General features: G+C 39.6%; 1 protein-coding gene across 7 annotated transcripts in view; it reads right to left on the bottom strand.

Moving 5' to 3' along the window:
• The window catches only part of NBEAL1 (neurobeachin like 1), a 209,066-nt gene that overhangs the window by 192,724 nt on the left and 224 nt on the right, over positions 1-16,118 (bottom strand). For 5 of the 7 annotated variants that reach the window (XM_014589572.2, XM_027773657.1, XM_027773656.1 and 2 more), the window contains exon 2: positions 14,997-15,264. In XM_014589572.2, the coding sequence (XP_014445058.1) occupies positions 14,997-15,047 (51 nt within the window). In that variant the 5' untranslated portion in view covers positions 15,048-15,264. Of the gene's footprint in view, positions 1-14,996; positions 15,265-15,805; positions 15,953-16,102 lie in introns of those variants that run through there. The other 2 variants (XM_014589571.2, XM_014589570.2) reach the window with 2 other exon arrangements.

Below are 16,118 nucleotides of genomic sequence, written 5' to 3'. Positions count from 1 at the left end.
GGGATGCGAACCACAGTCAATTACAGGGCAGTCCAGCAACATAGCCATTACGCTAATTGCTGGTCTCACTACTACCCATTCTTTAAAACCTTGATCAATGTCAGGTCCGGCAAGTGGCATAGTGGTTAAGGGCTCTGGATTCCCACATGGCCAACTGCAGTTTGAGTCCCGGATCTGGCAGCTTGCTTTCTCACTTTCCCTTTCTTTTTCTGTCTGTCTCTTCATGCAAAGCGTGTGTGCCCTGTACTAAAAATATAAATAAAAATAATAAGTAAAATTAAATAATTTTTTTAAAAAGTAAAAAGCACATGATGGGAACAGTGTCCTGGACCTGGCTGCTTAAAACTCACACCAGGCATATGCGTGTCCAAAATCTTGAGAGGAGAATGGAGGAGAAGGGATTGCAGCATGGCCATCTGGAGTGGGGATGGGGATAATTTCTTGCTTTCTCTCTCTCTGTCTCTCTCTCTGTGTCTCTAGCGAGTGCAGGTACCCTATAGCAAATACCGCTCTTAAAAAAAAAAAAAAAAATTTTTTTTAAAAAAAAAAGACAACGTGGACTATAAAAAATATATTTAAGAGCAGTTTTCCATTTCCTTTATGAATAAAGGAGTTGCATGTTATAAGGCAATTCCATTCATTTTAATGAAAAATGATGAAGGGATGAGAAACCAAACGGTGCTAACCCCTGCCTGAATTTCTCACACCTTCAAAGAATTTCACATAGGGCTATAGCAGATTTCAGAGTCGGCCTCCATAGTTCCTCATATCTTAATAGATGATTTTGAGTGACCAGAATAAAAATGTCACTAAAAATTAATTATATTTTCACAAAAGAAATAAGATTTTGTCAACATCAAGACAAGTTATGAAAACACATTCAGACACTACAAGGTACTAAAACTTAGTACCGTAGTTTTGAGAGAGTTTTGCTCTAGGGCGTGTGCGCATGCTGGAGAGACAGAGAGAAAGAAAGCAAGAAATCACTCCCCAGGAGGGATAGCCACACAGCAATCCCTTCTCCTCTATTCTTCTCTCCGGATTTTGGGAACGCACGCATATATGCCTGGAAGTGAGTTTTAAGTCACCAGTTCTGGGACTTGAACTGCAGTTCTCTACGTGGGAATCCAGGAACGAAAACATTACGTCATCTGCTGGTCCCAAAACATGTTCTTCTTTTTTTTTTTTTTTTTTTTTTTTGCTATAGGGAGTGTGCGCTCGCCAGACAGACAGAGAGAGACATAGAGACAGAAAGCGAGAAATCACCCCCCAAGAGGGGATGGTCACGCCGCAATCCCTTCTCCTCTATTCTTCTCTCAGGATCTTGGGCACGTATGCACACGCGCCCGGCGTGAGTTTTAAGCCACTGGGTCCGGGACTCGAACCGCGGTCGACTATGTGGGAGTCCAGCGACATAGCCATTACGCTAACTGCTGGTTCCTAACATGTTCTTCTTTAACAATGAAGGACTACTAAAAATAAATGTGGCACCTGATTCCAAATGTATCTACTTAAAATGCATAATGAGAATTCTAATAAATGAGACTATTTACAATGGCAACTGCTAAATACCAATAATTAAAAGTATAATAACTGATTCCTTTCAATGATGTAAAGTCAGTATTTTCCTGGCACTTAAGAATAGTCTAATTATGCACAACTTAACATGTATATTAAAGCCACTCTTAGTAACTGTATTCTAATAGTGTCAAACAAGCAATATTAGAAATATCATTAGTAGACCTAAAAAAATGGATAAGAAAATATCTACCTTTACAAATTATAATAATCTATGACTTTTTTTAAAGAATTATTTTATTTAACTTTATTTATTATTATTATCATTGTTATTTTCCAGTTTTATCAGAGAGAGACAGAGAGAGAGTGAGGAAGTGAGAAAACAAGCCACCAGGTCCGAGACTTGAACCATGGTTGGCCATGTGGGAGTCCAGCGCCCTTAACCACCACGCCACTTGCCAGCCCCAATAATCTATGACTTAAAGGGGTTAGACACTGGGACCAGCAGTTGGCATAAGGACTATGTTACTGGACTCCCATGTAGTTGACTACGGTGTGAGTCCCAGATCTGGTGGCTTTAACTCGCACAGGGCACATGTGCGTGCATGCCTAAGATCCTGAGAGGAGAATGGAGAAGGAATTGCGGCATGGCCATCCCCCCTGGGGGCGGGGGGGCGTGATTGCTCATTTTCTGTCTCTCTGTCTTTCTAGCGAGTGCACGCACCCTATAGCAAAAACCTCTCCAAAAAAAAAAAGAGTTGGGGGGACATAAAAATTGTACTTACACATGCCTCAGCCCCAATGTTTGAAGCTAATGGAATAACCCAGTCTTTTTCCCATTACAATAAGAACTGATACATGTCCCTTTTTGCCCTTACTATTGAATATCATGTTAGAGTTGTTAGATAATATAACTAGATTAAAGAGAGCTAGAAGAATTCTAATATTGCAGAAAGCGAGTTGAGGGAGCTACTCAGTTATAAGAAAGCATATAGTCTCTGGTGCTCTTTTCAGATAAAGTGAAAGGAAAATGATAGAAAAAGAAGAGCCTTAAGAATATAGGGACAAGAGCAATAGAATGGCACAGGAAGCTATTCTCAAGAAACAGAACAGAGTCCAATCATAGAATATTCCTTTCTCTGAGGGTAGAAGAACCAGGCAAGGTTTAACTATATTTCAGAACTGCTACAAACCAGTGCCTATGTGCCTCTCACATTCTTCCCTTTTTCAAAGAGTGTCTGCTGTGGGATTCCTATCTCAGTTTTACTACTACATGCTGGGTTTTGTGGAATATAGGTATCAATAGTGTTTTCTGAGTTCACAAATCTCGGTGTCAGGAGAAACCTCTCCAAAAAAAAAAAAAAAGAAAGAAACACACCAGGTCTGTGTGTATATGGGTCCAAAATCTGGAAAAAAGGGAGCGATGGAGAAGGGACTGCAGTGTGACCATTTCCTACAGAGGTGCTTTCTTCCCTCCCTCTCTGCAGCTCTCTGGCCAGCACAGGTGCACCGTAGCCAATACAAACTAGACGCCTTACCAACTAGAAATAGTCAGCTAACCTCCAACTAGGGTCTTTCTGCTCTAAACCAACCAAGTGCATGTTTTGTTTTTTTTTTTTCTATGCAAACCCTTGCCTCCTGCACTGCTACAGAAGAGCACTCTGAATCTTTGTAGATTCCAAATGTTACTTAATTCATAAATTCTTGCTCAAATAAACCCTACTAAATTAATTTTGTCTCTTTTTTTTTCCTTTATGAGAGAGAGAGGAAGAAAGAGTGACAGAGAGAAAGAAAGGTTTTTATTTATTTATTTATTTTTACTAGATCTATGTCACAATCCTCTCACCCCAGCCTCTCAATTAACTCGGATTACAGGCATGTGCAACCACATCTGGAAGGTTCAGGTTGACCTGGGCAGCTTTCAGCCTCCCAAGTGGTGGTACTACCTATGTACCATGACAGCTGGACATAAATTTTTTTCTTTTAACAAGTCTCTTGTGGGGCTGGCAGGTGGTGTGGTGGTTGGGGCGCTAGACTCCCACATGACCGACTACCATTTGAGTCCCGGACCTGATGGTTTGCTTTCTCACTTTTCCTCTCTCTCTCTCTGGTCAAATTTTAAAAATAATAACAAATTATTCTTTTTAAAAAAAGTGTCTTATAATAAATGTGCCATGTAACTTTGTAGATGTGAAAATACAAAGAGCAACAGTAGTAACTTAGATGTCATCATTGATCAAGTCTTACATTTCTGAAACAGGTCCAAAAATACTAGAGATTATCAGAATATCTTCAAAGATGCCTACATTCCGTTAGAATTTTTCAAGTTTGTGTTCATCTCTGGGATTACAGATGGATTCTTAGGAACATGACTATGTCAGATGCTTTAGAATAGTGCCACAACAAATGTGGTATACTAATAAAAATCCTTAACCAGTTTAGTACAAAAATCAGAGGAAGTTTTTTTTGTTTTTGTTTTTTTTAATTTTGCCAGAGGGTGAATGAAGAGGAAACATTTTAAAACTTTAACAGCAGAGCCAAAAGACAGTGTAGCAGTTGCATCACTGGACTCCCATATGGCCAAATGTGGTTCAAGTCCTGGACCTGGTGGCTTGAAAATCACACCAGGCACCTGTGCATGCATGCCCAAGACCCTAGGAGGAGAATGCTGTGTCTCCATCCCTCCTGGGGTGATTTCTCACTTTCCCGCTCTCGGTTTCTCTCTCTCTCTCTGGCAAGCCTACACATCCTAAGGCAAAAAACTCTCAATAGCAGTTTGGCAATAATTTTAAATCCATTGAATTTAATAATAAAAAGTAATAAAATGGGGATTTGTTTTATTTTTGTTATTTTACTATAAAGTATATGTGCTTGCCTGAGACAGAGGCAGAAACAGGGAAGGTGAAAAAGCACCCCTCAGGGAAAATGGCCATGCTGCAATCTCTTCTATACAGATTTTGGGCAGGCACACACACACCTCCATCCCACCCCCCTCAACAGCGTGATCTTCAAGGAGCCAAGTCCGGTACTCGAACCGCACAGTCGGCCATGTGGGATCCAGTCACCTTAACCACCATGCCATCTGCTGGTCTGGGGACTTATATTTTTACTTATTTTATTTTATAATATTATTAATTTTTTTTAGAAAGAGATTTTTGCTATAGGGTGGGGTGCACTCGCTAGAGAAAGAGAGAGAGAGAGAGAGAGAAAGTGAGAAATCACCCCCCTGGGGAGATAGCCATGCCACAATCCCTTCTCTTCTTGGGACTTTGAGCATATAAACACATGCTCCTAGTGTGGATTTTAAGCCACCAGGTCTGGGACTTGAACCAGTCAGTCATGTGGGAGTCCAGCGCCTCAACCACTCCACCACCTGCAGTTCCCAGGACTTGTATTCCCTGCCACCAAGACTTGTATTTTTAACATCTTTCTAGAATTGCTTTTGCTAAAGTCACTAATATTCTTTGAACTATCAAATCCAAAACATACTTCATCATGGTTTTCTTTACTGCCATGTGAAATTCCACACTACTTACTCTTCCCTCAACCTGGTGTCACAATCACTTACTCCTGGTTCTCCTCCATTCAAACTCCTTACAAACCCTTCTCTCTTTTTTTTTTTTTTTGGAGAGATTTTCGCTGCGCTCACCAGACAGACAGAGAGAGACACAGGGACAGAAAGAGAGAAATCATCCCCCCAGGGGGGATGGTCACATCGCAATCCCTGCTCCTCCGTACTCCTCTCGGGATCTTGGGCACGCATGCACATGCGTCCAGCCCAAGTTTTAAGCCACCGGGTCCGGGACGCGAACCACGGTCGACTACGTGGGAGTCCAGTGACATAGCCATTACGCTAACTGCTGGTTCCCCAAACCCTTCTATGTTCTTAAATGATAAACTTCTCCAGGATTTCCTTACGTTTACTCTCTTCTCCTCTTACCCTCACATGACTCTCCAATAGTTGCCAACATGACTCTCAAATCTATTTTTTTTTTTCGTGATTTTTGCTATAGGGTGCATGCACAGTGAAAGAGAGAGGGAAAGAAATCACCCCCCCTGGGGAATGGCCATGCTGCAATCCCTTCTTCTCCATTTTGGGCACATACAAACATTGCCCAGCCTGAGTTTCAGGCCGCCAGGTCCAGGACAGAATCACAGTTGGCCACGTGGGAATCCAGTGTCTTAACCACTTTGACGCCTGCTGGCCCCAATTCTCGCATTTTAATTTCCAGCAAAGATTTCCCTTCTGAATTCCAGATCCACTATGTGGAATCTAAATAATGTACTAAATACCTCACAGGCATGAAAACTCAGCATGCTTACAGAAAAACCTAGTGACCTCAAACTAACTCTGCAGATGGAATGTCCAAGTGTCAGTTTCAAAAACAAAAAAAAATCTGGAAATTATTTTAGACTTCTATACAAAATTGAAATGCTAGCAACTCTATCTTTTCCCAGGGAAATTTTAATTTTGGTACTCAAAAGGAAAGAATAATACATTTTCTATATTTTAACAACTTTTTAAAAACTCAAGTCAAACCACAAAAGTGGTATTTCCTATGGGCTACCCAGGTCTATTAACATAAAATATGAATTTCTTGCTTTAGCATCTAACTTCCTAAAACAAACATGCAACTGGTAACCACTATAGGCTTTGGCTTTGTTTTCTCTAGACTCAAAGAACATTACCATCCTTACATACAAAGTCATTATTACACCATAGAAAATCAAAAGCCATTTCCATTCGCCACACAGACTAAGGACTTATTAAATGGGGTTTAAATGTCAAGGGTTGATGTATATTAGTCCATCTTAATAAAAACTTCACTTAGGGGACCAGCAGGTGGTGTGGTAAAGGCACTAGACACTCCCATAGGGCCAATCATAGTTCTAGTCCCAGACCTGAGTGCTTACCTTTCTCTCTCTCTCTCTCTCTCTCTCTGTGTGTGTGTGTGTGTGTGTGTGTGTGTCTTTCTCTGATCAAATTCAAAAATAAATGAATAAATAAAATTAAAGAAACTATTCACTTAGGATTATATATAAAATTATGCTAAATTGATTCTTTATTCATAAAAACTATTAATTCCATTTTTTCTAAATCCATGAATAAAAAGGCACTTGCCTTCTAAATCTACATAAAATGCCTCTAAATGCTATATTGTTTATGAAGTGAAACTTTTATTCTGAAAAGGAAGTTTGCTCTGAGCTCATGACAAAACTATCTATTTCAGTCATATTCCAGATTTAGCAGGACAAAGGGCAACAGCAGGAAATAGAGCATCACCAAGGTCCAAAACAAACTTAGTTTAAATTGGGGGACGGGGTGCAGAACTCAAATCATTACTCATGATTAATAAGCACTCTGCCTTAAAACAAAAATAATAGATTAAAAATAATATTCATGAACACAACTTCATTACCACTGATAAAGACTATTTATTGCCTTCTATCATTAAACAATATAAACCAAAACTAAAGTGATCCTGATACACACCCTCCTACACTTACACATGCACTTACAAAATACTAATAAAGATTACATTTTTATATTTGTTAAAGTACATTTAAATATAACCAGTTCATTATTTTCTTAACATCTTGGAGAAATATGAAAAGAAGTCCAGTTCATTATTTTCTTAACATCTTGGAGAAGTATGTAAAGTAGCTCCTTTTTTCTGTTTGATAGATGAAAAAACTGAAATATAAAGAACTACATAAATATGCTTTCAGGGTTCTTAAGATCAGAAGCAGAATTGTGACTAAATCTTTAAGTTAGTCTGTTCATTTATTTTTTGAGAGAGGGAGGAAAAGGGGGAAGGAGGAAGAAAGAGAGAGGAGGGGAGAATGAGGCTGACAGACCTCTACAGGGTCTCTCCCTACCCCCTAAGCCTGCATCCAGCCAGAATCATGGTGAACCTGGGATGCTCAGGTTGACCTGGGATCTGAACTCTGGGACTTTCCATATGGCTCCAGAACAATATGAGGGCACCCTACTACCTGTGTCACCAGAACTGTAGCTCTGTCTTGGCTCTAAACTGTAGTTTCACAAAATTATTCAGTATAAACTGAATCTCAAAAAAATAAATAAAAAATCAGCTAATGACAAAAATTAACCTTTTGAGAGATTTTTGCTATAGGGCGCAAATGCTCACTGGAGACAGAGATTCAGAAAGCAAGAAATAACTTCCACAGGAGGAGAGCCATGCCACAATCCTTTCTCCTCCATTCTCCTCTTGGGATTTTGAGCACACACACCATGTGTGAGTTTCAAGCTGCTATATCCAGGACTTAAACTGAACTAGGCCATGTGAGTCCAGCACCTTAACCACTATGCCACCTACTGGTCCCCAAAATAAACCCCCATTTTTACTTAAATTGCTACATTTCAAAATGCCATGCATTTGAGTCACTTTGTATCTTTTCACTCAGTTAATACATACCATACTTTCCACCAGGCAGAACAAATATATCTTAATCTTAAGAATGCAAGAGGCTCAGTTTCTTTCTTCTATATGTTCTGGTGATCAGTTGCAACTCTCCCAAAAGGCTAAATGTCTAACGAAATACATCCTTATGTCTACCCAGGAGCAGCAGTTCAGATAGGGAATTTTTAAAAATTATTTTATTTATACTTATTTATCCATTTATTTATTTATTTCTGTTTGACCATAGAGTGAGAAAAAGAGAGAGAAAGCAAGCCACCAGGTCTGGGACTCAAACCAAGGTTGGCCCTGTGGGAGTCCAGCACCTTTAACCACCACGTCACCTGCCGGCCCCAAGATAGGGAATTTGACACATAAATTTTTTTCCTATGCAAATACATGAAACCAAAGAGTTGTATAATATCGTAACAAAAATTGTTCTCAGCACTATCTCATACCTAAAGTACATTAAATCAAGAAATAATATTTAAAGATACAAATAACATGATGCCTACTATAGATAATATAAATTAAAATCTTTAGACACTAAAAAATAGTCATCTTGTCTTTTATACTTAAGAAAAATAGACTCAGACAAAAAAAGCAGTTAACTACTGACCTAAAATCCAGATACAAGATTAAATCTGTTCAAGTTAATGTTTAACTTAAAAGAGCTATATGAAATGTACTGTTAAATCCTTGACCCAGGGTGGGGATAGCCATTTGGAGGCAAGAAAAGTTCAGACTACATAATTTGGTTATCAATAGTCTTATACTCTGGTGAAAGATTCTCTACAGAGCAGGAATTCGGAGTGATTGAATTCCTGCCTATACCATGTACTACATAAGACTGACGAACAATCTATTAGAAAGATATATTTCTAACAATGTAATTTAAGACTATTCCTAGGATAAAGTGAAAAGATCTGAAGTTTAGTAAGAAAACAAATTGTACACCACACAAAGAAATTATCTAAAGGTAATTAATCTGATCTGCTCACTCTACAATATATATACATGTCAGAACATTACACTGTACCCCTGTTAAAAATACTATTATTGTATTAAAAATAATTTTTTAAAAGAGATTTTTGCTATAGAGCACATGTGCTCACCAGAGAGAGAAAGTGAGAAATTGTCCCCTACCCCGGGAGCATGGCCATGGTGCAATCCCTTCTTCATTCTCCTCTCAGGATTTTGTGCACGCACACACACACGTCCAACATGAGTTTCAAGTTGCCATGTCGGGAACTCAAACCACAGTCAGCCACATGAGAGTTCAGCAACAAAACCATGACACCATCTACTGGTCCCCGAAATAATTTTTAATTGTAAAGTTTTCTAACCAAATTCTTTTAAAATATTATGTCTAATGCATGGGGATCCATCTGCTAAAAACTGAAACTAATAATTTACTTTAATTCTACTTAAAGGAATTTAATCACTAGTACTCAGGCTTGTCACTGAACCCAGGCTAGTGTGTGGAAGATATATATACATTAGCATTCCTTTCACCAAGCTGTATTAACCAAGGGTTATTTTTCAGGTTGTCTTGTTACAGCTATTTTATAACATTCAGTGGCATTTTTTTTCTTCTTTATGAGAGACAGAGAGGGAGAGAGAGACACACAAAGATAGGCACCTTTTTGACAGCTTTCATGTCATAATCCTCTTGCCCCAGCCTCCCATTTAGCTAGGATCATAAACACATGTAATGTTCAAATGGCCTGGGAACCAAACCTGTGGCCTTCAGTGGTTTCCAGTCTACCAAAGCAGTGATCACCCGTGTGACACCAAGCTGGGCCAACAACTTTTAAAACTTGACATTACATAGAAACGCTGTGATGGTATCTTAATACTAACCTGTTGCTAATACACTGTGGAACCCTTGAGCTAATAAGGTTAGCACCATAGCAAATATGAAGGATAAATTAACCTTCCTGCCCTGAAGCTGACCTTCAAAAACTTTGAAGCTGTCTTTTTTTTTTAAGATTTATTTTTTTTTAAATTATATTTATTATCATTATTCTTCGATTTTGATCAGAGAGAGACAGACAGAAAGGGAGAGTGAGAAAGCAAGCCTCCAGGTCCAGGACTTGACCATGGTCGGCCATGTGGGAGTCCAGCGCCTCAACTACCACTCCACCTGCCGGCCCCGAAGCTGTCTTCTTTAACCACAGATGCATACAATGTTTTGTGTAGACACAAATCCAGTAGGGCAGTAACATTAAAGACTCAGGGCCGGGGCCAGCAGGTGGTGTGGTGGTTAAGTGTACTGGACTCCCACATGTCGGACCATAGGTCAAGTCCTGGACCTGGAGGCTTGCTTTCTCACTTTCTCTTTCTCTCTGTCTCTCTCTGGTCAAACAAGGATAATGATGATGAACACAATTAAATAAAATAATTCTTTAAAAAAAAAAAAGCCTCAGGCCCAGCAGGAGCAGGTGGTGTGGTAGGTAAAGGCATACGTAGGACTCCCACATGGCCAACTGCTGTTCAAGACCCAGAGCTGGCAGCTTGCTTTCTCACTTTCTCTCTCTCTCTTAACACACACCCTGGTCAAATAAAAATAAATAAATAAAATTAAATAAAATAATTCTTTAAAAAAATTAAAGACACTGTGGGACCAGCAGATGGTAATGGTTATGTAGCTGGACTCCCACGTAGTCAGCCTCAGTTCAAGCCCCGGACTCGAGGGCTTAAACCAGCAGTTTAAATCCTGGATGCACCAGGCATATGTGTATACATGCCCAGAATCCCAAGAGGAGAATGGAGGAGAAGGGATTGTGACATGGCCATCCCCGCTAGGGTGTGATTTCTCACTTTCTGTCTCTGTCTCTCTGGCCAAGGCATGAACCCTATAGCAAAACTCTCTTGGAAAAAAAAAAAAACATACGTATGTGTGTGTGTGTGTGTGTGTGTGTGTATGTTATGTATGTAGTAAAGACACTGTTTAAATTTTAATCATTAAAGACAAACCTGATGATACTTAAGAAAAAAATAAGAGGTCACCTGAGGAGGATGCTAGTGAATCAAGTTACTATTCTGAAAACTGACAAACAGAATCCAATACCTATGCTGCCTGCCTTCCCTTCAAGAACTGTCATCAAATCATTGATGAAGGGACATTTCTCTATGTGTTCTATTAGTAAAGAAAGGACAAAATTAGAATATTATAGCTTTGCGAAATTCTAGTAACACATAATAAGCAAAAATCTGATGGCCACTACTTACAGATTATTCTAGCCTTCCCCACCCACAAAAGAACTTGAATCAATCAAGACTCTATAAATTGATTAATACCAGAAAAGAACAATTAAATAAAATCAAGAGAATTCAACTAGCAAAATCAGACTATAAAAAATACTAAGATCAAAACCTGTTTTATTCAATAAATAAATAGCAAGAAATAATAGTATGATGAGGAGGAACTTACAGATTAAAATACTTAACAGATGTTTTCAACCTATTACGATATGTATATTCTGTCTAAACATTGAGACAAACATTGGAGAAATAAGAACATTGTGACATAGCAGGACCACTGACCTCATATTTGATCATTTAAATGACTACCAGTTGATTTTTTAAATTTTTTTAAAGAGGTTCTTGGGACCAGCAGATGGTTTAGTGGCTACGTTGCTGGACTCCCATGTAATCAACCACAGTTCAGTTCGAGTCCTGGACCTGGTGGCTTAAACTCACGCTGGGCGTGTGTTCATGCATGACCAAGATCCTGAGAGGAGAATGGAGGAGGGATTACGGAGTGGCCATCCCTCCTGGGGGGTGATTTCTCACTTTCTGTCTCTGTGTCTCTCTCTGTCTTTCTGGCGAGAGCACACGCCCTATAGCAAAAACTTCTCCAAAAAAAAAATTTTTTTTAAAAGAGGTTCCTGCCACAGGACATACACGCACACTGGAGAAAGAGAGACAAAGACAGTGAGAGGGAAAGTGAGAAGTCACCCTCCAGGGGGAATATCCACATCACAATCCCTTCTCCATTCTCCTCCTGGGATCTTAGGCACCCATGCACAAGCACCCAGCATGATTTTCAAGCCATCAGATCTAGGTCTTGATATACAGTTGGCCATGTGGGAGCCCAGCAATGTAACCACTATGCCATCTGCTGGCCCCTATGTGATTGTTGTTAATAGGAATGTCTTAGTTTTTATTATAGAGTGAGCTCACTGGAGACAGAGACAAGGAGAGGAAGAGGGAAAGTGAGAAATCAGCCCCCAGGGGATGAATACAATACAATCCCTTCTCCATTCTCCTCTTGGGATTTTGGGTACACACATACATGTAGTTGCCAGATCCGAGACTTGAAACACAGAGTCGGTCGTGTGGGACCCAGCTGCCTTAACCTCCACGCCATCTGCTGACCCAAGAGGAGTTCTAATTTTAAAGATAGATTTTTAAATATTTATAGGTAAGATCACAAATTGGGATTCATTTTAAAATAATTCAGAGTCTGGGCATGCATATCTGTGGTCTTAGCTATTTGGGAGGCTGTGGCAGGATTTTAATAAGATCCTGTCAAAAATACCTCTCTCTTCTTCCGACTCTCTTGCATAAATATAATCCAGGGATAGAGATAGGAGAAATTGAAGGTTATAGATAAAACAGGAATGAACTTGAACAATGAATTACTGAAGCTGATGATAGATACAAGAGTTCACTACAATAGCTTCTCTATTTTGGGCATGCTTAAAATTTTCCATAATAAAAGCTTAAAAACAAAAGAACTGGGCTGGCCTGGTAGCCTATAGGTCAAAGAAATCAGATCCCACATGGCCGAAAATACAGTTCAAACCCCAGTTCTTGGTGGTCTGAGGAACATGCCAGGCACATACATGTGCATGTACCAAATCCCAACAGGATGAAGACATGGAGAAGGGATTGTAGCATGACCATACCCCATGGGGGGGGAGGTCTTCCTCTTGGTCTCTCTCTGGCAAGCACACATTCCTTCTAAGGACTGAAAAGCAAAACAAGAGGGCCAGCTATACTGTATTATCTCTTGAAAAAGCCCTGTATCACTTAAATAAAACATTAAATCTATCTAGAAATAACAAAACTAAATAATAATATGAATATTAATATGTACTTAATGACCTAGCTTTTTGTCATTCTGAATTTTTTTTTTGGGGGGGGGGGTTTGCTATAGGTGCATGAGCTCATAAGAGAGACAGAGAGTGAGAGGGAAAATAAGAAATCACCCTCCAGGGGGATGGTCATGCTACAATCCCTTCTCCTCCACTCTCCTTTTGGGATTTTAGGCATGCACACACATATAACTGGCACAATTTTCAAGCCACCAGGTCCAGGACTCATGGTTAGCCAGTGGTCGTCCACTGCCTTAATCATCATATCACCTGCTGACCCCAAAAGATCTATTTTTCAAAAAGCATTTTATGAGCATTCAAACTATTTTAATTTCTGGCTAACATGTTAGTGACTATTTTGAAAAGTGTCTAGTGAGTGTGATTCCTTTTTTATTAAAAATTGTCTATCTTTAAAAAGGCATTTCTGGCATTAAATGACATGACTCAAAGTTATTTCAAAAATCCACATTAAACATTTCAAAGTACAATATATGTCCCTTAGTACTTAAAATACCAAAACAGAAAGTCAAAGAAAATCCCATGTGATCTCCAAAATTTAATATCACAGATAAATAAGATCATTGTTAAAAGATAATCTGCTTTTTAAAAGGCTGAAAGTATAAAAAAAGAGCCTGAAGGGATAATACTGAAATAGAGGCAGTGACTTGAGAACTTCACACAGACCTAAATTATTAATAACTTAGAGACCAGGGTATTTCTCCAACCCTGGCTGGCTGGAGAAAATCTTCAATGTAGTAATGTAGCTCCTCATTCCAAAAACATGTTTTAAGTAGCACCTTTCTCAATAACCTACAATCAAAGCCATCATAAACAAATCCATATGAAGACAAAGAGAGAAAAGAGAATTAATTTTGAATGAGAAAAACAAAAATATAAAGGAGTCATAATGGATAAAAGCATAGACTTGAGGCAGGCAGTATGGGGTTCCAGGCTCAACTCTGCTACCCACCAGTCATTTAACCCCTGCCTGGGTTTTCCCATCAGTTCGAGGATAATTAACAACATCCATCTCATAGGACTTTAGTGAGGGTCAAAGGAAAGGATGTTTATAAAGTGCTAACACAGTGGCAGTCACACAGTAATAAGCACCTCAATCAGAAACCTTTTTATAAGATTTAAAAGGTTAATTATGAGGGGCCAGGTGGTGATGTAGTGAGTACTGGACCCACATGGGAAAGGTCCTGGGTTCACATTCTGAAGCACACAGGGCACCTACAAGCCTGATCTAGGCCAGTGGAGAGTGGCATGATGATTCTGTTAGGGGTATCTATTTCTGTCTACCTCTCCCTCTCTCTCATGAAAAAATTAGACAAACTTTAAAAAAAAAAAAAACAGTACTTAAAAAAGGGAGTTAAGGAGCCGGCAGGTGGCGTGGCAGTTGAGGATGCTGGACTGCCACACAGCTGAACTTGGTTCGAGTCCCAGACCTGGTGGCCTGGTGGCTTGCTTTCTCACTTTCTTCTCTTTCTTCCTCTCGCACCCTCTCTCACTCTGTCCCTCATCAGTCAAGTTAAAATAAATAAAGCTAAATAAGATAATCCTTTAAAAAAAAAAAAAGGGAGTTAATTATGAGAAAAATGCTTAATGCCCTTCTCACAAAAATAACTATACTCTTATTTCCAGGAGAAAAGAAAAGAACAAATAAAAATATCTCATTTTTGTATTAATAGCATTACTTCCCTTATATAATTTTGGAATCACTGATAAGCATCAAATAAAAAAGTCACACCTTACAGGTTTTAGTATTTGTCAACATCGTGTATATGTTCACATCAGGAAAAAATAGAAAACAGAAAATTCCTATAAGTGTTTGTAAGTTTGAGATTATTAGTAGAGATAAATATCCTATTATCCATTAAATAAAGTGATAAGGCTGACCATAAAATGTTATAATATTTTAAAACATGGAAATAAAAATGAAAGTGGTTACCTTTGTACAATAAAGCATCCAAAGTTCAAAGAGCCTCTCTCTGGATGCCATTCTGGCTTTCACTCTGGCACTTTAATTTTTCCTCAAACAAATTATGTTCAAGACCACAGCATGTTCATTTTATTTTCCAAGTTTTTCAGCTGTTACAGTAAAGCTCAAAGCAGTAGAGAAAACAAAAAAGTGAAACAAATGGACTGTCTTGGTCAGTAAGAGGCAGTTTCAGCAGTTATTCCAACATATCTTCATCAGTGGTAGTTGAGCAATTAACCTGTGAAAGAGAAAAATACCAAAGAACTGTTAGAAACAGAGATCATCTTTTTAAAAAATCCAGGCTTAGGAGAAACTACAGATAGCTTATCTGCTTCACTTCCTACAAACAACCGGCTAAACTTTTACACTTGATTAGATTCCACAGAAACTTGTATTTCAGGAAAACATCACAGCTAACAGAAAATGTCACGTCAACATCAAGTCAGGGAATCCTCAAGGGCAGATTTCATAAAGATGCGTACTCATAGCCAAAAAGGCGCTTCAGTGATAACAAAAGAGGAGGATTCCCTTCCCACTTGGGTTATTTCCTGTAGACATAAAGGTATGGCACATATTTCAAACACGTAAAATCGCTTCGAATTTTCTAGTCTGGCTCTTAAAAGTTGTCAGGAATGTTTGTTGTGTTGCAGGGCTGGGCGCGGGGGAAGGGAAAAAATTCCTGGTTGGTTTGTCCCTACAATCCTCAGTGAGCGAAAGTCAACCTGCCCACCTGGTCTCTCTACCTCTCCATTCAGAAAAAGAAAGGAGCACGCACACACCGACTAGGAAAACATCCCGGGAAGCCTCCCGCTGTTTGCAGAGATCTCTGAACTTCCTGCTCGCATCCCAGACGACTGAACCCGAGGCAAACTTAAGGTGTGCCGAGCCGCCAAAAGAAGCGTCAGAAACCAGGCGGAGGAGCCTGGAGTCCCCATGCCAGCCCGACAGCACCGGGACACTCCCGGGGCAGCCTCGTCCCCTCCGGCCGCCCCCCACCCCACGGCCCCTCCTAGCACCCGGGCCCTCCCCTTTCTCGCCACGCGGCTCCCTCTTCCCAACGACCTGCTTCCCCTCACCGCGCTCACATTGGGG

This window comes from Tupaia chinensis, unplaced genomic scaffold (assembly GCF_000334495.1).
Source record: "Tupaia chinensis unplaced genomic scaffold, TupChi_1.0 Scaffold000361_2, whole genome shotgun sequence".
In the NCBI taxonomy this organism is placed as follows: Eukaryota; Metazoa; Chordata; class Mammalia; order Scandentia; family Tupaiidae; genus Tupaia; species Tupaia belangeri.
Note: the sequence above shows the minus strand (reverse complement) of the source record. Positions and strands in the feature narration are given on the sequence as shown.